The 24,940-nt window shown below is 43.6% G+C and overlaps 1 protein-coding gene across 1 annotated transcript in view; it reads left to right on the top strand.

Annotated features, from left to right (window-relative positions):
- The window catches only part of LOC144495324 (EGF-like repeat and discoidin I-like domain-containing protein 3), a 251,911-nt gene that overhangs the window by 60,205 nt on the left and 166,766 nt on the right, over positions 1-24,940 (top strand). The window contains exon 2 of the mRNA XM_078215423.1: positions 5,045-5,173. Within this exon, the coding sequence (XP_078071549.1) occupies positions 5,045-5,173 (129 nt within the window). The remainder of the gene's footprint in view (positions 1-5,044; positions 5,174-24,940) is intronic.

Raw genomic sequence — 24,940 nt, forward strand, 5'->3', positions numbered from 1 at the left:
CTGCTTGTAAAGGTCATGACGGTGATAAGACATCAGCCTCCCCTTCTGATACTAACAGCCACACCGCCCCCCCCCCCCGCCCCCCCCCCCCCCAGCACAACCCAGCCCATCACAATATGGCCAGTAACTTCAACCCCTTACTCCATTTTATACTCAGCTCAGATGCAGACTTTGTATGTATTTTAAAGAATAGAATAGAGGAGGTAGCTACACATGATGAGACACTGGAAAAAAGTGCACGGGAGACAGGACAAAGGGTAGGGATAGCACAGGTGCCAACTCACCTGAGGACAAGGCTATGCCACTTGTTCTTCTGTGGAAAAGTATGATGAGAACATCATTGGGCAAAGTTACAACAGAAGTATAATAAGTGCACATAGCTAGATGCTTGGTGTACTGCAAAGCCTGTTAGAAAATCTGTGGTCAAAAAGCATGGAGGTGTCAGGCACCAACTTGGCACAAGGCTTTGTGCAGAGTTTAGTGTCCACCCTTCCCAACATGGAACAGTGGCCAGTTGTGGAGCGATGCAGCATCAGTTGGCCAACAACTCAGAATCCACAAACAACTTCCATCAAAGGTCTGCATGCTGTCAGGGAAGCTTCAACTCCAGCCTACTTTTTGATACAATTCAGAGAATGGAATGCCTTTTGATTCAGAAAAATGGCAGAGCTCAGATGAGCATCTTGCAAGGCAATGTGCGCGCAGTCTATGGCCCCGTATGCCATGAGGAAGCCTGCAATTTGGGCGAACCATTGTACTTGCTGTCTCTGGCAAGAGTGATTGAGACGATCAGTGTTTGTGTGTGTAGAGAGCCTCAACGATGTGCCTTATGCATTGTAGATTGAGAAATGCTGCTTATACTTCCAGCGACAGCCTGGAAGAAACCAGACACAAAAAGATTAAGGGCCACCGTCCCCATGAATGCAACCCTGTTCCTGCTTCTAGGTTGCAATTCTGGCTGCAGCAGTTGGGAGATTTCAATCACAACCTCTTTACTAAGTGAAGACATTTGATGCTCACTGAAATTGAGGCAAGAAAATCGTTCCCTAACGATGCCCAGTGGATATGCCCTCCTGTTGAGTGCCTGTTCCCACCACCCCATACCATCCTTCTCTGCCTCCCCTTTTACCAACTTGTCCTGTCCTGTGGGACCTCTCTTCATCCTCCCAGTCACACCCAATTTCAAGAAGAAGATTGTTTCCTCTTCAGGCTGCCCTGAAAGGGGCATCCCACTTAGTGGGATGAAAATCAGTTTCACACTGGCTATCAGTGGGTTTCCTGATCTGCCACGGTGGACACTAGCAGAAAACCATGAAGGAAATTCACAGTGGCGTAAAATCAATTTTTGGGCCTCCTGCCAAATTATCCCCCTCCCCCACCTATCATTGGCAAGATTCTGGGAGAACTCTTCCCCTAGCCTCCCAGCAGCACTAAGATAAAAATAGCTCCCAGGTTTTCTCTTGCACTCCAACTGCCTCCAACACTGAACCAACAACCTTTCGCCACCTTCTCCGCTTCCTAGAACATCTCTGAGCTCCAACTGCCCAGAACGTGCTACAGGCAGCACCTTTTTTGCATCCGGTTTCTTCCCCTGCTGAAGAACACTCAGATAAATCGATAAACTAATTTAGTTCTAACTTCCAAAACAAAAACATCCTCTTGACTGCCTGCCTTTGAAAGCAGTGTTTGCTGGAATTTCTTCCTTTGCTGGAATTTTGCTGCATCGGCCACCCAAGGTTCATAAGGTCCTGCTCGAGGCCAATGGAGAAACCGTTCTGAAAGCCTCGGTCAAATTCCGGCACTTGTCTCCAATTCCCCAGCTAAGTAAGCCCATCTGCTGTTTTATGATCTTACCTTTCTAGTTGTTAACCACTTAAGTTAATGTGACCCCATCCTTTTAAGTAGAATAGATTCCAAGCTGCTTTAGTTCCACTTATCCTATTTTCTAGAGTAAAAATTTAATCTTTCCAGAACTAAATATTTCCTCTAAAATATTAATATGAACCATGAGCTAGATATTCATGAGTTTTTGTATAATGGTATGAGCAGCCAGAGGAAATTATCCAGCAGCTAATCCATAACGAGTTTATGGTCCCTGTTAGCAACAATGGTGGAGGTTCCTTCATTCTATATAACATCATGTTCAGCTGGGGACAATTAAGACCTGGGCTGGGAATTTCTGGTCCCCCAGCAGTGGCTTTTCTGGCCGTAGAGGCAACTCGCCTTTGGCTGCTGATGGGACCTTCTGGTCCCACTGAAGTCAATGGACATTCACGTTGCTTGCTGGCCAGCAAGTTACAACAGAAGGATTTGGTGATTGCCTAACACCTAAAAGGACATTACAGAGCTTAATTTAATCACCTTAACCATCAGGAATCAAATTGCTTTTATAATTTAAACTTAACACTGAAGACATTTATTTTCTTCAAACATTGCATATGTACCTTTTTCTCTCCCTCTCTCTCTCTCTAACCGTCTCTTTTCCCTTCTGCTCAGGAAGATCTTGTAGTGCTCCTACTATTTATTCATAACAACCTGAAGCAATCTCGTTTTTGAGAGTAGCTTCAAAGATTTATTGCAGCTTTTATTAGATTGAAAAAAATACTGCATATGGCTCTGACATGCCTGTGAAATGATACATTTCCTGAAATGCTGGCATTTTACAGCTTTCTTGTCCAATTTGGGGACTTGGGTGAAGTGTGGTGCACACTGCTTTTATGTATGATTTGTTCCTTCATGATCTCAAGGTTCAGTTTGGTCTTACCCTTTCATCCAAGTTAGTATTTCATTTTATGTCGGTGACTGGGACTTTACCATGCTTGGCTAATGATACATACTGAGACCTAACGGTGACTTGTGAAGAATTTCATGATCCAACCTAACTACAAACAGTTGCACTAGAATGGGAAGTGACCTTGCGGGACACATGATTTTTCTGACTAATTTTAGACATTAATAGCGATGCTTTATCCATAATGCAGCTTCAGAAATTATCCACCATTGCAGGAAGATTTTTTATGTGCACCTGAGTGGGCAGATAGAGTTTTAGTTCAATAAAACATCCAAAGATGGCAATAGCCTCAGTTAAGTGTTCACGGGCGATATTTTACGGCCCACCATGGTGGAGGCTGGGCCTGAAAATGTGGCAAGCTGTCCAAATGTCCATTGACATGGGCGGGAACAGAAGATCTCACTAGTGGGAGGGGCTGTGACATTCCGCCCCAAGTCTCTGGAGTGGGGTTGGAACCCACAACCTGCTGACTCAGGCTGCAACCAAGCTCAAACTGAGTGTGGTGGTATGTGCAGAGGATAGCTCACAGTAAAATTAAAGTTTGTAAAGATAATGGGGAGAATTTTCCCATCCCGCCTGCCACGGGAAGCATAGCGAGCGAGGGGTGGACCATGCAAAGGTCTGATGACCTGGGCAGGATTTTCCGGTTTTGGGGCGAGCACGGCCGGAAAATCCCACCCAATGTGCTGGTATCTGCTGCCTTTGTCCTTCTAGATGGCAGCGGTCGTGGGTTTGGAAAGTGCTATCTGAGGAGCGATGGTGAGCTCCTGAAAATAGATGGCTGCTGTAACTTTACATCTTGTGTGATAGAGAATGAGTTGTATTCCTTACTATGGTCCTTATGGTAGGCCATTGTAAAAGCATGCAGATTTTACATTGATTTTTACTCTTGGAATGCTGTCATATTTTTGTTCCTGTATTCACATTGAAGTGGTTTTTGGAAGTAGGTATCAGGGGGATTTCTCCACATGCTCCCCTCAGCATGTTTCATGGCAGTGGGAGGTGGGCTGCCTTTGGGCAGCGGTGGGATTTTTAGTCCCGTCGCTGTCAATGGGATTTCCCATTGAAACCACCCTCACCGCTGGGAAACACATGATGGGGTTTTTCCATCGGTGGGACTGGAAGATCCCACAGGCAAGAACAGCCAGAAAAATTTGGCCAATCCCTATTGGATAGTAATTGTAGCATTTGTTGTATCTGTTCATATCTGATTTGGACACTGAACTTCGTTGATTGTCAATATTGCTGGTCAAGAAAGCAGGTATCAGCCTATTTGCAGTTGTAGAGAACTGTATTCAGACCCTTTAGATGTGAAGGGGAGTGCCTGTTCAGATTATAGAGATGAATCTTTGTATGTGCCATACATGGCAAGTTTATAGCTATTTTCTCCATTAAAAACTGGTGCGTGGAAAAACGTTTACTGTACCTTTCAGATGACCATGGGTGAGCATTTGCTGTGGAAAAATTAATCCTTTGCAAATACTCAGTTACTTTGTCATTAAAACTGGAGGCTGACTTCTCATAATGCAACACTATCCTAATATTGGAGTTTGCACCTAATGTTAGCATAGCAAAGGCCCAATATAGCACTATTATGGGCCTAACTGATATGGCAGGTGCAAGTGCACACTTTTAAAATGTCAAATGGGAAGGTGACAGTATTCTATCCTTCATTTTGGGATGAATTGTTGAAGTGTGTCCAAAATATTATTTTTTATTCATTCATGGGACATGGGCGTCGCTGGCTGACCAGCATTTGTTGCCCATCCCTAGTTGCCCTTGTTCAGAGAGTCAACCACATTGCTGTGGCTCTGGAGTCACATGTAGACCAGACCAGGTAAGGATGGCAGATTTCCTTCCCTAAAGGACATCAGTGAACTAGATGGGTTTTTCCAACAATTGACAATGGTTTTATGGTCATCACTAGACTTTTAATTCCAGATTTCTTTTATTGAATTCCAATTCCACGATCTGCCATAGTGGGATTCAAACCCGGGTCCCCAGAACATTAGCTCTGTTTCTGGATTAGTAGTCGAGCGATAATACCACTAGGCCACTGCCTTCCTTCAAAATGTTAAGATATGTAATAGATGCTTTGTTGCCGACATGGTTTCAATATTCTTACTGATAATTCAGTTGTCACAATTGTGATTCATCAATTTGTCTTGGTCTTTTTATATAATCTTTTTGATCTTAACCCTTTTAAAAGTGACAAATCCCTTAATTGTTGACCTTTGTTACTTCTATTAACAGGGGAAGTATGTGAACCCAACCCATGTGAGAATGGAGGCACCTGCATGACAGGGTTGGCAGATGAACCTTTCTCATGTGAGTGTCCCGATGGATTCACAGGTCCCAACTGTTCTAGTATTGTGGAGGTTGGTAAGTGCAAGCACAGACCATGGCAACGCCTCTTCCTTGCATGTCTATTTTCTTTGAGCTATTGGCAGACGCAGAATGTTGACCTATGTCACGTAACTGTCTGGCTAATGTTACCTGTGCACCAGTTGTACTTGTTGCCTTGCCCTGTGTTGTCTGTACTTTTTAGTGCTTGTGGTTATCAATATTTGCGCTATTTATAGACTTAACATACGAGAGTAACTGTGAAATGCTCTAATTGGAGGGTTTTGCTATGTATGCATGCTTTTAAGTTAATCATGTTTAGTGCTAATGTAATCTTTATCAAGATAATCGTTTTCAAAATTAATTAAGTTTGACCATGCCCTATTGAGAATGAAATAAGTTTTAGCTGTATATTACTGTTAGTGTAACTGTTTCACAATCTATATATCAACTTATCTAGTTGTAAGAGCAAAATTTGCAAGAACTTCATTACAGTTCCTTCAATCAAATTGATATATGGTACAAATGGAAGGCACTGAGATGCATCCGATAACCCAGCAATCATAGAACTGATCATGACCGGAGACCTCAGTCAACATAATTATGCTATACATATTCTCTGCTATATAATCTAAATGATATAAAGTCATGGACATAGTGTGATAATAACTTTGAAAGTAATAGAATTGGTTTTCTTTGAAAATCACGGTAGGAGAATTTATTTTAAGATAATCTAAACAGTCACCCATATTTATCACGTTTTTCTCCCAGTGAAGTCCTCTTCCTCTGAGCTATGCAGCATGTGTGTGTGCGCGTAGTGCTTTGACTTTTGTCCAAATTTTCACATCACCAAGAATCTCTGTGGTTCTATTTGGCTTAAAACTGAAATTATTGGGGCTCTTAGAAATAATCAAATCAAATAAACTACAGAATAACAATAATTAAAAACAAGACACTGCGGATGCTGGAATCTGAAACAAAAACAACAAATGCTGGAAAATCTCAGCAGGTCTGACAGCATCTGTGGAAAACGAATAAAGCTGGATGACCCAGACTTGAAACGTTGGCTCTATTCTCTCTCCACAGATGCTGTCAGACCAGCTGAGATTTTCCAGTATTTTCTGTGACAGATTAACAATTTTAAATTCAGATATAACTCTTTCAAACGCAGGTCACTCAGCACCAGGCCACATTGCAGTCATGGTACAAACATTGATACAAGCTCAATTCTAGAGGCATATCTATCCTTGACGTCAAAGTAGCATTCGCCTGAGCATAACACTAGAAGCTCCAGGAAAATTGAAGTCAATGTGGATCAGGAGGCAACCCCTCAGTGTCTGCAGTCAGACCCAACACAAGGTTGTGATTGCCATTGAGTTATTATCTCAGCTTAGAATCTTAGAAACCCTACAGCACAGAAAGAGGCCATTCGGCCCATCGAGTTTGCACTGACCACAATCCCACCCAGGCCCTACCCCCTATCCCTACATATTTTACCCACTAAGCCCTCTAACCTACGCATCCCAGGACACTAAGGGGCAATTTTAGCATGGCCAATCAACCTAACCCACACATCTTTGGACTGTGGGAGGAAACCGGAGCACCCGGAGGAAACCCACACAGACACGAGGAGAATGTGCAAACTCCACACAGACAGTGACTCAAGCCGGGAATCGAACCCAGGTCCCTGGAGCTGTGAAGCAGCAGTGCCAACCACTGTGCCACCGTGCCGCCCGCTCTAGGATATAACTACAGGAGTACTTCAAGGCAGAGTCCCAGGCCCAATCATTTTTAGCTGCTTGATCAATGGGCCTTCCTTTCACTATAAGGGCAGAAATAAGGCTGCTTGCTGATGATTACATAGTGTTAGCTCCATTTGTTGCATACAGTGAGACCTGGACAACATTCAGGCGTGGGCTGATAAGTGACAAGTAATATTCACACTGCACAAGTGCCAGGCAATGACCATAACAGAAGGGAATCCAACCTCCTACTCTTTGACATGCAATGCCATTACCGTCACTAATTCCCCACTATTTAATGTCCTGAGCATCACCACTTACCAGAATATCAGTTGATTCAGCCAGACAAATGAGGTGACAACTAGAGCAAGTCAGGGACTAGATTGTGTTGTGATTGACTTGTCTCCTGATTCCTCAATGCTCTCCATTACTTACAAAGCACAAGTCAAACATTGATTGAATAGTCTACTCCTACCTGGTTGGGTACAGCTGCAGCAGCACTGCAGAGACTCAGCAGCATATAGTTCTGAGCAAACCACTTGATTGGCAGCTCATCCACTAATCTGAAAATCTACTTCCTCCTTTTGGCATATTTCTGGCTGCTGCGTGCATTATCTACAGCATGTACTGCAGAAACTCACCAAGTAGACTACAGCTCTACCTCCCAAACCCACAACCTTCACCACCTAGATTGAGAGTCGGTGAATGGGAATGCAACTGTCCTAACTTCAACATATCACTGCCATTTCTTCAAAGCCACTGGGTCAAACCCTGTGGTGCCCTAACAGCTTTGTAGGAGCGTTGTTACCACACAGTCTGCTGTGGTTCAAGAAGAGAGCTTACTGCTACCACCTTCTCAGAAACACTGTGAAAGGCAATAAATCCTGAGCTTGTCTTTGACGCCCCCATCCTTAGAATGAATATTTAAAAAATTAAATTTGAAAGAATCTCTAGCTTCGAATGGTATTCATTGAAACAAAGACTTGCATGCATTTAACTTTCAGTTAAACCCTTGTTGGGGACATTTCAGACACAAAGGACAAAAGTGCAGATTGATTTTTTCGAAAGTCATTTCTCATCTGGCTTTGTTCCAGCTTTGGTGACAAAGTATAAATGGACGTGGTCCGAACTGCAATTCTGATTAGGATTTATTTAAAGCCTTGCTGAAATATGATCAGTAGTTTGTAAAATTAATGCTGCTATGGAAATAGGGCATTATTATTCTTAATAACTCATTTGAATTGTTATTGAAACAAATACTGCTCAGTATTTGGGTTTTAATATGATTAACATGAATATTGCAAACTGAAGGAACCACCCGTGCTCACAAAATCTGACTTGAGCCATTTTGGCAGCCATTTAATCTAGATGCTGGAGAGAACTCGATGTCTTAGTTGAGTTCAGAGAATCATAGAATCCCTATAGTGCAGAAGGGCGCCATTTGGCCCATCGGGCCTGCACCAACAACAATCCCACCGGAGCCCTATCCCCATAATCCCACGTAGGCAGATTTTGGCAAGGTGTAAAAGTAACAGGGTTGTTGTGGGAGATTTTAACTTCCCCTATATTGACTGGGACTCACTTAGTGCTAGGGGCGTGAATGGGACAGAATTTGTAAGGAGCATCCAGGAGGGCTTCTTGAAACAGTATGTAGATAGTCCAACTAGGGAAGGGGCCATACTGGACCTGATATTGGGGAATGAGCCCGGCCAGGTGGTCGACGTTTCAGTAGGGGAGCAGTTCGGGAACAGTGACCACAATTCAGTAAGCTTTAAGGTACTGATGGATAAAGAAAAGTGGAGTCTTCAAGTTAAGGTGCTAAACTGGGGGAAGGCTACTTACAACAATATTAGGCAGGAACTGAAGAATGTAGATTGGGGGCAGATGTTTGAGGGCAAATCAACATCTGGCATGTGGGAGGCTTTCAAGTGTAAGTTGATTGGGATTCAGGACCGGCACATTCCTGTAAGGATGAAGGATAAGTATGGCAAGTTTTGGGAACCTTGGATAACGAGAGATATTGTGAGCCTAGTCAAAAAAAAAGGAAGCATTTGTCAAGGCTAGGAACACACGAAGCAAGTGTGGAATACAAGGAAAGTAGAAAGAAACTTAAGCAAGGAGTAAGGATGGCTAAAAGGGGTCACAAAAAATAATTGGCCACCAGGATTAAGGAAAATCCCAAGGCTTTTTATACATATCTAAAGAGCAAGAGGGTAGCCAGGGAGAGGGTTGGCCCACTCAAGGACAGGGGAAGGAATCTATGCATGGAGACAGAGGAAATGGGCGAGGTATTAAATGAGTACTTTGCGTCAGTATTCACCAAAGAAAAGGACTTGGGGGATGATGAATCTGGGAAAGGGTGTGTCTGGGAAAGATAGTTTGAGTCATGTTGAGATCAAAAAGGAGGAGGTATTGGGATTCTTGAGAAACATTAAGGTAGACAAGTCCCCAGGCCTGATGGGATATACCCCAAAATACTGAGAGAGGCAAGGGAGGAAATTGCTGGAGCCTTGAGAGAAATCTTTGTATCCTCACTGGCTACAGGGGAGGTTCCAGAGGATTGGAGAATAGCCAATGTTGTTCCTTTGTTTAAGAAGGGTAGCAAGAATAATCCAGGTAATTACAGGCCGGTGAGCCTTACATCAGTAGGGAAATCATTGGAGAGGACTCTTTAAGACAGGATTTACTCCCACTTGGAAATAAGTGGACGTATTAGAGAGGCAACATGGTTTTGTGAAGGGGAGTCATGCCTCACTAACTTGATTGAGTTTTTCAAGGAAGTGACAAAGATGATTGATGAGGATAGGGCAGTGGATATTGTCTACATGGACTTCAGTAAGGCCTTTGACAAGGTCCCTCATGGTAGACTGGTGCAGAAGGTGAAGTCGCATGGGATCAGAGGTGAGCTGGCAAGGTGGATACAGAACTGGCTCGGTCATAGAAGACAGAGGGTAGCAATGGAAGGGTGCGTTTCTGAATGGAGGCTGTGACAAGTGGCATTCCTCAGGGATCAGTGCTGGGACCTTTGCTGTTTGTTATATATATATTATATATATAAATGATTTGGAGGAAAATGTAACTGGATTGATTAGTAAGCTTGCGGACGACACAAAGGTTGATGGATTTGCGGATAGCGGTGAGGACCATCAGAGGATACAGCAGGATATAAATTGGTTGGAGGCTTGGGCAGAGAGATGGCAGATAGAGTTTAATCCGGACAAATGTGATGTAATGCATTTTGGAAGGTCTAATACAGATAGGAAATATACAGTAAATGGCAGAACCCTTAAGAGTATTGATAGGCAAAGGGATCTGGGTGGACAGGTACACAGGTCACTGAAAGTGGCAACGTATGTGCAGAAGATCATCAAAAAGGCATACTACATGCTTGCCTTCATCGGCTGGGGCATTGAGTTTAAAAATTGGCAAGTCATGTTGCAGCTTTATAGAACCTTAGTGAGGCTGCACTTGGAATATAGTGTTCAATTCTGGTCGCCACACTACCAGAAGGATGTGGAGGCTTTGGAGAGGGTACAGAAAAGATTTACCAGGATGTTGCCTGGTATGGAGGGCATTAGCTATGAGGAGAGGTTGGAGAAACTTGGTTTGTTCTCACTGGAACAACGGAAGTTGAGGGAGAGACCTGATAGAAGTCGACAAGATTATGAGGGTTATGGACAGAGTGGATAGTCAGAAGCTTTTTCCCAGGGTGGGAGAGTCAATTACTAGGGGGCACAGGTTTAAGGTACGAGGGGCAAGGTTTAAAGGAGATGTATGAGGCAAGTTTTTTACACAAAGGATGGTGGGTGCCTGGAACTCACTGCCAGGGGAGGTCGTGGAAGCAGATACGATATTTGTCTGGACGAATACATGAATAGGATGGGAATCGAGGGATGTGGTCTCCGGAAGGGTCGGGGGTTTTAGTTCAGTCGGGCAGCATGGTCGGTGCAGGCTTGGCGGGCCGAAGAGCCTGTTCCTGCGCTGTAATTTTCTTTGTCCTTTGTTCTTTGCATTTACCCTGCTAATCTCCCTGACACTAAGGGGCAATTTAGCATGGCCAATCAACCTAACCTGCACATCTTTGGACTGTGGGAGGAAACCGCAGCATCTGGAGGAAACCCACACAGACACGAGGACAATGTGCACGAGGATAAAGTGCAAAGTTCCCACAGACAGTTAGTTACCTGAAGCTGGAATTGAATCCAGGTCCCTGGCGCTGTGAGACAGCAGTGCTAGCCGCCATGCCACCATGCTATCAGTGAATTATTGGAATGCATATAAAGGGCGGAATTTTATGAGATTGATTCTAAGTGTCCAGCTAGCATGAAAACGGGAAAATTCCTGATCTGTTCGTTGGGTGAATTTTCACACCTAGTGCCATGTACTTAGTCATTTGAAATTATGGGCTTGACTGTTTCTAGCTGCTGCAGGCAGTGAGCTAGGCTTATTTTGTCAGCCAGCCTGTAGAGGGAGCTACTGCTCATGTGTGGACCTCTAATACTGCACATACGTAATTTCAGCAGCAGGGGTCTGGCAGAGAAAGAGAGAGCTCTCAGGCACCTGCTGCTGGAGCCAGCCGGAACCAAACCCCCCCCCCCGCGCGCAATCGCAAGAGCCTGTGGCCAATCGCAAGCCCCATAACATACAAACATCTAGCCCCCACCACCTAAACTGATCATGTCCCTCCGCCCCCCATGCAATCCCATTGTGGAGTCACAGCACCCCCGCCCCCTCCCCTCCTGATCGGGCTGCCCCCTTCATGCCCTCCCCCTTCAGACCCTTCCCCACAGGCCCTGCCCCCTTCAGGCCCTGCCCCCTTCAGGCCCCACCTCCTTCAGCCCCCCCTTCAGGCCCCACCCCCATAGGCCCCCAGTCAGGCCTGGCCCCCATAAGCTCCACCCCTTCAGGCCCCACCCCTGTAGGCCCCACACCCTGGCACTGCCCAGTTGGTAGTGCCAAAGTGCCCACTGGGCATTTCCCAGGTGCCAGATTGGCAGTGCCTGGCACTGCCCAAGAGGCACCCCCCACTTGTCCTCGGCCTCCCCAGGGAGCCTTAAATGCCTCCGGTTCCACTGGCGAGGGCAACAGGACTGTTCGCTGTTCATGGGGAGCAGGCGTTTTCCTCACCGAGAGAACCTCTCCCGGCGAGGCCACAAAGGTAAGTGAGCCCGGACAATTGAGCGCTGAGCTCACTAAACACATGTAAATTAACATTCTAATATATTTAAATAAATTATTCAGCCTCTCGCCCATTTTCGGTGAGTGGCTGACCGCATCAGAAATACGGCTCTCATCAAATCACGAGAGCCAAGAAATTGGGTGTGATCCTGATTTCTCGGCTCTCGTGCGATTTTACCAGCTCCCTCTGTCCATCGATCGGTGGGGCGAACCGGTAAAATTCTGCCCAAAGAGTTTTCTTCTGGTGAAATCTTGTGAAGTAACCTTTGGACTTATCGTGCTCTGGTTGGAATAAATAGGTAATGTTTAAAACAGTATGCAAGATATAAACAATTCATTTTAATTTTAGAGATTTTGCATTGATTTTGATTACCATTTGTGTATTTTTTTTCTGGAACTATTACTTTAGTTCCATTGCCTTTTCTAACTCTGTTCCCAAGCCAAAAGGGTTGGGATTTATTTTGTTCTCTGACACTTGCCAATGTTGTTGTGTAACTGTCTGCGAAAACACGCTGCAGAGTGACTGCTAACCCACATTTTAGTCTCACTCATCTCGCTCCCTTTTTTTATAAAAATAGAGTTATTTTAATACAATTATCAATATTCATGGGTGCGATAGTGGTAGTCTTAATTTACTGGGTGAGCAACTCAGAGGCCCAGACTAGTGCTCCGGTGACATGCATTCAAATTCCTCCAAGGAATAAAAAGCTAGTGTCAATAATGGTAACCACAAAACTGCTGGATTGCTCTTAAAAACCCATCTGGTTCATTGATGTCTTTTAGCGAGGGAAATCTGCTATCCTCACGTAGTCTGGCATACACATGACTCCAGATCCATAGCAATGTGGTTGAGCCTTAACTGCCCTTGGAAAGGGCCTAGCAAGCCACTAAGTTCTATCAAACCATGACAGAAAGCTGAAAAGCATGAAAGAACCCAGACAAACCCATCTGACATTGAGCCAGGAACCAGAACTGACAAAGACACCCTGTTTACCCTGCAAAGCCTTCTTGCTAACATCTTGTGCCAAAATTTGGGGAGCTGTCTTGCAGATTATTCAAGCAGCAGCTAAAGTCATACTCACGGAATCATACCTGATAACCAATGTCCCAACTCCTCCATGACCAGGCCATGGAGGAATCCTCAACATTGACTCTCGACCCCATGAAGATTCATTGCACCTTCAGCTGATTATCACCATCTACCATCCCTCAGCTAATGAATTCTTACTCCACCAAATTAAAACCGCTTGGAATAAGCTCTGATGTTCGTAAGGGCACGGATTATATTCTGGGTGGGGGACTGCAATGTTGAGTACTACCATTACTGACCAAGCTATCTGAGCGTTGAAGGCTATATCTGCCAGACTGGGCCTGCAACAGGTTGCAAGGAAACCAACAAAAGGGAAAAACCTACTTGAGCTTGTGCTCATCAATCTACCTGTCGCCAATGCCTCTCTCCATGGCAGTATGGTAGGGTTGACTACCGCAAAGTCTGTGTGGAGATCAAAAATGTTATTCACACTGAGGAAAGCCACCATTGTGTTAAATGGGATAAATTCTGAATATATCAAGCAGCTCTCAACTTGACCATGAGGATGATGTGAGCAGAATTACATATAATCTGTAATTTTATGGTCTGGCATATCCCTTACTCTACTCACCATTAAGCCAAGCTGATTCAATGAGGAGTAGCACCTGACATACCTAAAAATGTGGTGCCAACCTTGCGAAGCTACAACACAGGACATCGTGCGTGCAAAACAGCAGAAACTGCATACGACAGAGCTAAGCGACTCACAATAAAAAGATTAGTTCAAAGCTCTGCAATCCGACCATGTCAAGTCATGAATTGTGGTGGACAATTAAACAAATAAACAGAAAGGAAGACTCAAAAAAAACCCACCCGTAATAATCAGTGCAAAAGACAAAGCTGAAACATTTGCAATCATCTTCAGCCATCAGTGTCAAATGGATGGCCTCCTCCTGAGGTCCCCCCATTTTCAGCCAATTTGATTCATTCCATGTGAAATCAAAAAAAAAGCCGGAACACACTTAACTCAGAAAATTCACCTTTGCGGCAGTCACATAGGATGCCATTTTTACTTTGATGTAAGTTGCTTCGGTCCAACAGGGGCAGAAACTTGATTGGAAGAATTCAAATATGCAGTGTTGTGGAAGATGGTTATACACCTAGGAATGTGTGGCTAAATTACCCTCCAACTCGATTTTCAAGTTTGCCGATGACACCACCATAGTTGGTTGGATCTCAAACAATGATGAGACAGAGTACAGGAAAGAGATAGAGAATCTGGTGAATTGATGCAATGACAATAATCTCTCCCTCAATGTCAGTAAAATGAAGGAGACAGTCATCGACTTCAGGAAGCACAGGACATACCCCTGTCTACATCAACGGGGATGAAGTGGAAATGGTGGACAACTTCAAGTTTCTAGGCGTCCAGATCACCAACAACCTGTCCTGGTCCTTCCATGCCGATGCTATAGTTAAGAAAGCTCACCAACACCTCTACTTTCTCAGGAGACTAAGGAAATTTGGCACGTCCGCTATGACTCTCTCCAATTTTTACAGATGCACCATAGAAAGCATCCTTTCTGGATGCATCACAGCTTGGCTTGGCTCCTGCTTTGATCAAGACCGCAGGAAACTACAAAGGGTTGTGAATGAACGTAAGAACATAAGAACTAGGAGCAGGAGTAGGTCATCTGGCCCCTCGGGTCTGCTCCGCCATTCAATAAGATCATGGCTGATCTTTTTGTGGACTCAGCTCCACTTACCCGCCCGCTCACCATAACCCTTAATTCCTTTACTGTTCAAAAATGTATCTATCCTTGCCTTAAAAACATTTAATGAGGTAGCCTCAATTGCTTCACTGGGCAGGGAATTCCACAGGTTCACAACCTTTGTGTGAAGAAGTTCCTCCTCAACTCAGTCCTAAATCTGCTTCCCCTTATTTTGAGGCTATGCCCCCCAGTTCTACTTTCACCCGCCAGTGGAAACAACTTCCCTGCTTCTATCTTATCTATTCCCTTCACAATCTTATATGTTTCTATAAGATCTTCCCTCATTCTTCTGAATTCCAGTGAGTATAGCCCCAGTCTACTCAGTCTCTCCTCATAAGCCAACCCTCTCAACTCCGGAATCAACCTAGTGAATCTCCTCTGCACCCCCTCCAATCTATCCTTTCTCAAGTAAGGAGACCAAAACTGTACACAGTACTCCAGGTGTGGCCTCACCAACACCTTATACAGCTGCAACATAACCTCATTGTTTTTAAACTCCATTCCTCTAGCAATGAAGGACAAAATTCCATTAGGCTTCTTAATTACCTGCTGTACCTGCAAACCAACTCCTTGAGATTCCTGCACAAGCACACCCAGGTCTCTCTGCACATCAGCATGCTGCAATTTTTTACCATTTAAATAATAGTCCATTTTGCTGTTATTCCTACCAAAATGGATGACCTCACATTTACCAACATTGTACTCCATCTGCCAGACTCTTGCCCACTCACTTAGACTATCTATATCCCTTTGCAGACTTTCAGCGTCCTCTGCACACTTTGCTCTGCCACCCATCTTAGTGTCATCTGCGAATTTTGACACACTACACTTGGTCCCCAATTCCAAATCATCTATGCAAATCGTAAACAATTGCGGTCCAATGTCTAACGTGCTTTTAGCCCAGATGTGTATTTGTTGTACTGAAATGACTCAAAAGCATATATACATACATATCTTAGAGGTAATGAATTGGGAAAAATGTTAAGCAGGCAGGTACGCAGAGGTGAATGTTCAAGGATGAAATGGAGATATGAGAACAGTAAAAGATACTTTGCAGGTGAAACAATGAGGGTGAAGAACAGGGAATTTTAGGTAGTGTGAATAAGGGAGGGAGATGTTAGGGGGTCATGGATAATTGGATATTACAGAGGACAATAGATAAAAGAAAATAGCTGACTGGTAGCAGGAATGTTAAGGGGGCAAGGGGACAATGAACATGTTATGAAGCTGCAGTCAGATGTTGGGGATGTGAATGAACGTAAATGAGTATGTTGGGGGCCAGGAGGCATATTTATGAGGTAATGGTACTGTTAGAGGGATGAAAGCAACGGAGTTCAGCCTAATTTCCTGGCTATCCATGCACTCTGACGTGGCCCCTCTCCTAAAAATTAGGATGAAGAAATGTGCTGGCCTTCTGATGTGGACGCAATCTGTGCTGAGCATAGTACAGAAAAATTCCCAGCTCCAATTTAAAACAAAAACAGTGAAAATATTCCTGACTTATTCCTTCCCCTTAGGCTTTGCTGTCATCTGTAAGATCTTCCCAATGCAACCTCACTCCCAGAGCTTGTTTCTATCTGGAATAGAAACTCATTTGAAAATATTTCCTGACCCAGTCCTGGCTGCAACATAAATGTGTTTATAAAAATTCCCACTCAGTCCTTGTCCTGCCTACAGCTGAAAACATTATTGATTAAAAATATTCTTCCTGTACCCCTGCCTACTGCATAATTAATAATGCTCACAGGCTCAATTTCATTAATGCCTACCGGGAACCATTTTGTATTCGCTCCTTTAATTTTATGAATAAATTGTGGGCCATTTAATATATTTTGTGGAACTACATTTTATGAGAAAGGAATAATTTACAAATTTATACGGACCGCGTTCAATTAAGTAGCTGTTGCTTTAAGTAATTTGGAAATTCACCAAAATTATAGATTAAATGTCCATCAAGCCCATTTTTATTGATTTTTTAAAAAAAATTAAATACATTGCATTGAATGTTTCTATTTAATATAAAATTTGTGCAGGATTACAGTAAATGGATTCTGCTTTCATGTTAAATACTTTTTCAGGACATGGCTCAGTTCCTCTGACTTCCCATCAGGAAAGTGACAGGAGAGATACTAATATTGTTCTGCATTTCGTGTCACACAGAACCTTTGTTCCTGTTGTCATGTTTTTGACGCACTCTTGTGTCAACTTTCACATTTGTAATGGGAACTGCCTGTTAACTTGTCAGGCTGTAATTACACCCTCTAGCCTGTAGTAGTGCTGCAATGCCTCAGTGTCACATCTATTTGTTTCTATCCTATACCGTCAGGAAACTTCAACGCTCCAGCCAGTTATTTTTTTAAAAAACCAGAATTCTCAGAAGTCTGCCTTCAATTGCTAGCTTGAGTGAGTTACTAGGCTCCTTCAGAGGACAGATAAGGTAAATCGTGTGGGTGCCTGTCTGGATCAGGCAAAATGAGCCAGGCTGTGCAAGGACTGTTGGTCAAAAGATAAAAGCAAATTAATGCGGATGCTGGAACCTGAAACCAAAAAAGAAAATGCTGGAAAATCTCAGCAGGTCTGGCAGCATCTGTAAGGAGAAAAAAGAGCTGACATTTCGAGTCCAGGTGACCCAAGAGCTGACGTTTCGAGTCCAGAAGGGTCACCTGGACTCGAAACGTCAGCTCTTTTCTCTCCTTACAGATGCTGCCAGAAGGACAGTTGGTCTCCTTCCATCGAGAACGTGAGTTAATCAGTTAAGTTTTAATACCAAACGGCAGCTTGTGTTTTTTTAACAAAAATCAGCTTTTCATCTGCAGATTTTTAATACAAATTCTCAAACTGCTTTGAACCAGCTTCTCTCAATTACTAGTTTAAAAAACATAACTCCCACAGTATTGTCTCATTAACCATGGCTGCTGTGAATTTTGCAAGGTAACTACGATTAATATAAAGTCAACATGTTACATAAATAAAAACTGAATTATATTTACAAGCCGTGCATAACTCCCCTTCCTCTAACTCTGCGTCATCTGAAGGTGATGCTTAGTGTTGATTCCCCATGCACATAGAATGATAGAATCCCTACAGTGAAGAAGGAGGCCATTCGGCCCATCGAGTCTGCACTGACAACAATCCCACCCAAGACCTATTCCCGTGACCCCACATATTTACCCTGTTAATCCCCTGACACTAGGGTCAAACGAAGGTCAATGACCATATTATTAGTGTGTGTATGCATACTTATGATTTATATCTGCACAACAAAACACAACTCGCAGAATGTGGCTGCTCAACCCCCGTCTCTATTGTTTTTGTGTTGCTGTTTCTCAGTGCATCTGTTCTTTTGTTCATTCGCCCCCTTTCTCTTCCACTTTTCTACCCTGAATTCTTTGTTCCTTTCTATGTTTTCTTTCTCTCCATTGTGTAGAAGCTAATGTGCACTTTATTATGGTGAGATGGGAAAAGGAGGTGGAAATAACTGAGAAATGCATTTGGACTGGAATTATCAGCAAAACCTGGTTTTCAGTGGCTCAGTTTCCATTACCTCCCCCAATCATACCGTTCACCAATGCCCTTTTCCCACCACCACCACTACCACCCACCAGACCCATGGTGGTCTTCTTGTCATATAAGACAGCCTCTCCTTTCTTCCACTTCACCCAGTATGACTTCAAGTACAGTATCATAGAAACATAGAGGCAGGAGGCCATTTGGCCTTTTGAGCCTGCTCTGCCATTCGTTACAATCATGGCTGATCATCCAACTCAATAGCCTAATCCTGCTTTTTCTCCATAACCTTTGATCCCATTCACCCCATATCCATTCATACAAACATGGATGGCTGAAACCCTCCATTTTAGGATTATAGGGATTGCTGGATGAAGCAACATCAAGGTCATAGAGTCCCTACAGTGCAGAAGGAGGCCATTCTGCCCATCGAGTCTGCACCAACCACAATCCCACCCAGGTGCTATCCCCATAACCCTACTTATTTACCCTACTAACCCCCTGACACTGAGGGGCAATTTAGCCTGGCCAATCAACCTAACCCACATATCTCTGTGGGAGTGTGGGGGTAAACCGGTGCACCCGGAGAAAACCCACGTAGATGCAAGGAGAACATGTAAACTCGACACAGTGACCCAAGCCTGGAATCAAACCCAGGCCCCTGGCACTGTGAGGCAGCAGTGCTAACCACTGTGCCACCCCAGGTCTGCCTAGTTTGCTTTCCATCATCTTTTCAGTTTCATGACATAATGATAATGCAGCTGATGACTAATTATGATGGTTAATCACTACCAATTAGTCTACAACAGATCCAGAGTGTGGGGAAAACCCACCAGTGGTGGAATGCATTGAGAACCACGGGACCCAAGCCTTTTATTCCTCTCAAGAATATTGCATTTGCAGGAATGTAGCTGCTTTAAATCCTCCTCTCATCTGCCAGGTGAGCGTGCAGCCCTTAAGTTCCTGTCAGCTGTGCAAGCACTCCCTCAGACAACCCACTGTGTGGATGGAAGCTTGCACAGATGAATAATTATTATAAATCACGTCTATCTGGTGGAAATGGCTGTGCAAGTTCAGTCAGTGAGATCACTTGCATCATACCATGACTACCATTCTATGTAAATAGATATTTTTACCCTTTGATGGGTAATGATCCTTGGAGCAATTCTGACCTTATGCAACAGGTGATAGATAATGAATTGGCAGCCCATTTTGTGCCTCTTCCATTTTTTCCAATTTAATGGATCTTGACTTTCATGGTAATAAATTTCTCTGGGATGCTAAAACAGATTGTGTCTTTGCCAACACTAGTTTCACACTAAGCACAAAGTCAAAATTAACTCCCGCACTCTTTTCTGTACAACACTGGATGGGAAAAGAATCAGGTTTACTGTCCTTTCAATATTGCAAACCAGCATGCATTTGGCACAGCGATGGGGCAATCCATCAGATCCAGAGTTTCAGAATGATATTTTACAGCTGAAAAATAATCTGGAGAGCATTTTGAGTTGAAAAGGACTTCAAGCTGATTAAAGTTGTATTCAATTCAAATATATGCATGGTCAACATGCGCTTTAGATTTAATTACAAATTCATTAAACTATTCCGTTGATCATTGCATTATAAATGTGGGTAAAAACAAAAATAATTCTTTCCCAAAGGATCTGGAGGACAAATTTCCTCTGGGAGCACTTGTAACTCCTAATTGCAAACTCCATTTACACATGTAAATGAGTTTTCTGTTGAATTATTATCAATGTTATTCCGGCAGAGAGGGAAACATCCTGCAAAAATTCATCCCTTGGTTGCTGTCTTTGATCCTGTCACCTTGCTATCAACGGTTACAAAGCCCAAAGAATCCCTTGTTTATCTGAAGTCGGTGTGGAGAATATATCGATAAGCAAGCCAGTTTAGTCCTATCTTAGTCACCAAAACACAATGCCCTCAACTTTTCCTCTCTGCAGTATCCAAATAGTTCTTGAACTAATCCCAAACCGGTCCCAAACCAGTGTCCTCTGCTTGAACAAGGGGGATTACAATAGGATGAGGGCGGAGTTGGCTAATGTAGACTGGGAACACAGACTAATTGGTGGGACAGTTGAGGAACAGTGGAGGATTTTTAAGGAGATTTTTCTCAGTACTCAGCAAAGATATATTCCAGTGAAAAAGAAGGAATGTAAGAAAAGGGGTAACCAGCCATGGATAATTAAGGAAATAAAGGAGAGTATCAAATTAAAAACTAATGCATACAGAGTAGCCAAAATTAGTGGGGAACTAGAAGATTGGGAAGGCTTTAAAAAACAACAAAGAACTACTAAGAAAGCAATAAAGAAAGGAAAGATAAATTATGAAAATAAGCTAGCACAAAATATAAAAACTGATAGTAAAAGTTTTTACAAATATATAAAACGGAAAAGAGTGGCTAAAGTAAATGTTGGTCCCTTAGAAGATGAGAAGGGGGATTTAATAATAGGAAACGAGGAAATGGCCGAGGCCTTAAACAAGTTTTTTGTGTCGGTCTTCACAGTGGAGGACACAAATAGCTTACCAATAATTGACGGTCATGGGACTGTAGGGGGTGAGGACCTTAAAACGATCACTATTACTAAAGAGGTAGTGCTGGGTAGGCTAATGGGACTAAAGGTAGACAAGTCCCTGGTCTGGATGGAATGCATCCCAGGGTACTAAAAGAAACGGCAGAAGAAATAGCAAATGCATTAGTTGTAATTTATCAAAATTCACTGGACTCTGGGGAGGTGCCAGCTGATTGGAAAACAGCTAACGTAATGCCACTGTTTAAAAAAGGAGGTAGACAAAAGGCAGGTAACTACAGGCTGGTTAGCTTAACATCCGTAGTTGAGAAAATGCTGGAATCTATCATTAAGGAAGAAATAGCAGGACACCTGGAAAAGAATGGTTCAATCAAACAGACGCAGCATGGATTCATGAAGGGAAAGTCATGTTTGACTAATTTACTGGAATTTTTTGAGGATATAACGAGTGCGGTTGACAGAGGGGAACCAGTGGATGTGGTGTATTTAGATTTCCAGAAGGCATTCGATAAGGTGCCTCACAAAAGGTTGCTGCATAAGATAAAGGTACACGGAGTTGGGGGTAAAGTGTTAGTGTGGATTGAGGATTGGCTATCTAACAGAAAGCAGAGTGTCGGAATAAATGAGTGCTTTTCCGGTTGGCAATCAGTGACTAGTGGCGTGCTGCAGGGATCGGTGCTGGGGCCTCAACTATTTGCCATATACATAGACGATCTGGAGGAGGGGACCGAATGTAGGGTCACAAAGTTTGCAGATGACACAAAGATGAGTGGGAAAGCAAATTGCATGGAGGACACAGAGTCTGCAGAGAGATTTGGATAGGCTAAGTGAGTGGGCAAGGATCTGGAAGATGGAGTATAACGTTGGTAAGTGTGAGGTTATCCACTTTGAAAGGAATAATAGTAAAATGGACTATTATTTCAATGGTGAAAAATTACAACATGCTACTGTGCAGAGGGACCTGGGGGTCCTTGTACATGAATCACAAAAACTCAGTTTGCAGGTGCAGCAGGTAATCAAGAAGGCAAATGGAATGTTGGCCTTTATCGCGAGAGGGATAGAGTATAAAAGCAGGGAGGTCATGCTGCAACTGTACAGGGTACTGGTGAGGCCGCACTTAGAGTACTGTGTACAATTTTGGTCCCCTTATTTAAGAAAGGATATATTAGCTTTGGAGGGGGTACAGAGAAGGCTCACCAGGTTGATTCCAGAGATGAGGGGGTTAGCTTATGAGGAGAGATTGAGTAGACTGGGCCTGTACTCATTGGAGTTTAGAAGATTGAGGGGAGATCTTATAGAGACATATAAGATAATGAAGGGGCTAGACAGGGTAGAAGCAGCGAGGTTATTTCCACTGACAATGGAAACAAGAACTAGGGGGCATAGCCTCAAAATACGGGGGAGTCAATTTAGAACAGAGTTGAGGAGGAACTTCTTCTCCCAGAGGGTAGTAAATCTTTGGAATTCTCTGCCTAATGAAGCAGTAGAGGCTACCTCGTTAAATGTGTCTAAGTCACAGATAGATAGATTTTTAAATATTAAGGGAATTAAGGGTTATGGGGAGCGGGCGGGTAAGTGGAACTGAACCCACTATCAGATCAGCCATGATCTTATTGAATGGCGGAGCAGGCTTGAGGGGCTAGATGGCCTACTCCTGCTCCTATTTCTCATGTTCTTTAGAATCTTCACTTTCTGAGGATAATTTTGACTTTGTGTAAAATAGGCAATATTGATTTGGTCTCCTGTTAAACACCACTCCTGATAATTGCTCTGGTTGAATTCAAAATAATTTCCTGATTTGCCTTTTCCAAACCATTTGCTACCTTACGCAACGTTTCATAAGAAAAGCAAAATACTGTGGATGCTGGAAATCTGAAATAAAACCAGAAAACGCTGGAAAAACTCAGCAGGAATGGCAGCATCTCTGGAGGGGGAAAATAGAATTAATGTTTCAAGTCGGCATGACTCCTCCTCAGAGCTCTTTTTACTCTCTCCACAGATGCTGAGTTTTTCCAGCATTTTCTGATTGTCGAGCATTTTATAAGATAATTTCTTAGATGTTTTCCTCCCTGACTGAAAGTCCTGAATTTCTTCAGCTGCCATCAGACTTTTGAATGAACCTACCTTATATTAAGCTGATCTTTCTCTACACCCTAGCTATAACTATAACACTAAATTCTGCGCTCTCTCCTTCCCCCCCATGTATCTATGAATGGTATGTTTGTCTGTATAGCGCACAAGAAACAATACTTTTCACTGTATCCCAATACATGTGACAATGATAAATCAAATCAAATCAAAACTCTTTCCTGATAACATATACCTCAAATCATTGCAATTATTAAATTATTTGCAATGGTTAATTGTCTTGCCGATGTCTCAGTGACCAGAACTGGAGACATCACTTGGGAGTGTCTGACCAGACCAGTGTATCATTTGATCTTACTGTCGTAGAGCCATAGAGGTATTCAGTACAGAAAAGATCCTTCAGCCCATTGCTTCTGCACAAGTCAAAATCAACCAGCTAACTATTCTAATCCTATGTTCCAGCACTTGTCCCATAGCCTTTTAAGCCTTAGCACCGCAAGTGCACATCTAAATACTTCTTAAATGTTATGATGATCTCTGTCTCCACCACCCTTTCAGGCAATGAGTTCTAGATGCCCACCACCTTCTGGGTGAAAAAGCTTTTCCTTGCATTCCCTCTAAACCTCCTGCCCCTCATCTTAAATCTATGGCCCCTAGTCATTGATCCCTGCACCAAGGAGAAAAGTTTCTTCCTGTTTATTCTTTTTCTGCCCCTCATAATTGTATACATCTCAAAGAACAAAGAACAGTACAGCACAGGAAACAGGCCCTTCGGCCCTCCAAGCCTGTGCCGCTCCTTGGTCCAACTAGACCAATCGTTTGTATCCCTCCATTCCCAGGCTGCTCATGTGACTATCCAGGTAAGTCTTAAACGATGTCAGCGTGCCTGCCTCCACCACCCTACTTGGCAGCGCATTCCAGGCCCCCACCACCCTCTGTGTAAAAAACGTCCCTCTGATGTCTGAGTTATACTTCGCCCCTCTCAGCTTGAGCCCGTGACCCCTCGTGATCGTCACCTCTGACCTGGGAAAAAGCTTCCCACTGTTCACCCTATCTATACCCTTCATAATCTTGTACACCTCTATTAGATCTCCCCTCATTCTCCGTCTTTCCAAGGAGAACAACCCCAGTCTACCCAATCTCTCCTCATAGCTAAGACCCTCCATACCAGGCAACATCCTGGTAAACCTTCTCTGCACTCTCTCCAATGCCTCCACGTCCTTCTGGTAGTGCGGCGACCAGAACTGGACGCAGTACTCCAAATGTGGCCTAACCAGCGTTCTATACAGCTGCATCATCAGACTCCAGCTTTTATACTCTATACCCCGTCCTATAAAGGCAAGCATACCATATGCCTTCTTCACCACCTTCTCCACCTGTGTTGCCACCTTCAAGGATTTGTGGACTTGCACACCTAGGTCCCTCTGTGTTTCTATACTCCTGATGACTCTGCCATTTATTGTATAACTCCTCCCTACATTATTTCTTCCAAAATGCATCACTTCGCATTTATCCGGATTAAATTCCATCTGCCACCTCTCCGCCCAATTTTCCAGCCTATCTATATCCTGCTGTATTGCCCGACAATGCTCTTCGCTATCCGCAATTCCAGCCATCTTCGTGTCATCCGCAAACTTGCTGATTACACCAGTTACACCTTCTTCCAAATCATTTATATATATCACAAATAGCAGAGGTCCTAGTACAGAGCCCTGCGGAACACCACTGGTCACAGACCTCCAGCCGGAAAAAGACCCTTCGACCACTACCCTCTGTCTCCTATGGCCAAGCCAGTTCTCCACCCATCTAGCCACTTCTCCTTGTATCCCATGAGCCTTAACCTTCTTAACCAACCTGCCATGTGGGACTTTGTCAAATGCCTTACTGAAATCCATATAGACGACATCCACGGCCCTTCCTTCATCAACCGTTTTTAT

This window comes from Mustelus asterias, chromosome 6, assembly GCF_964213995.1.
Source record: "Mustelus asterias chromosome 6, sMusAst1.hap1.1, whole genome shotgun sequence".
Lineage (NCBI taxonomy): Eukaryota > Metazoa > Chordata > Chondrichthyes > Carcharhiniformes > Triakidae > Mustelus > Mustelus asterias.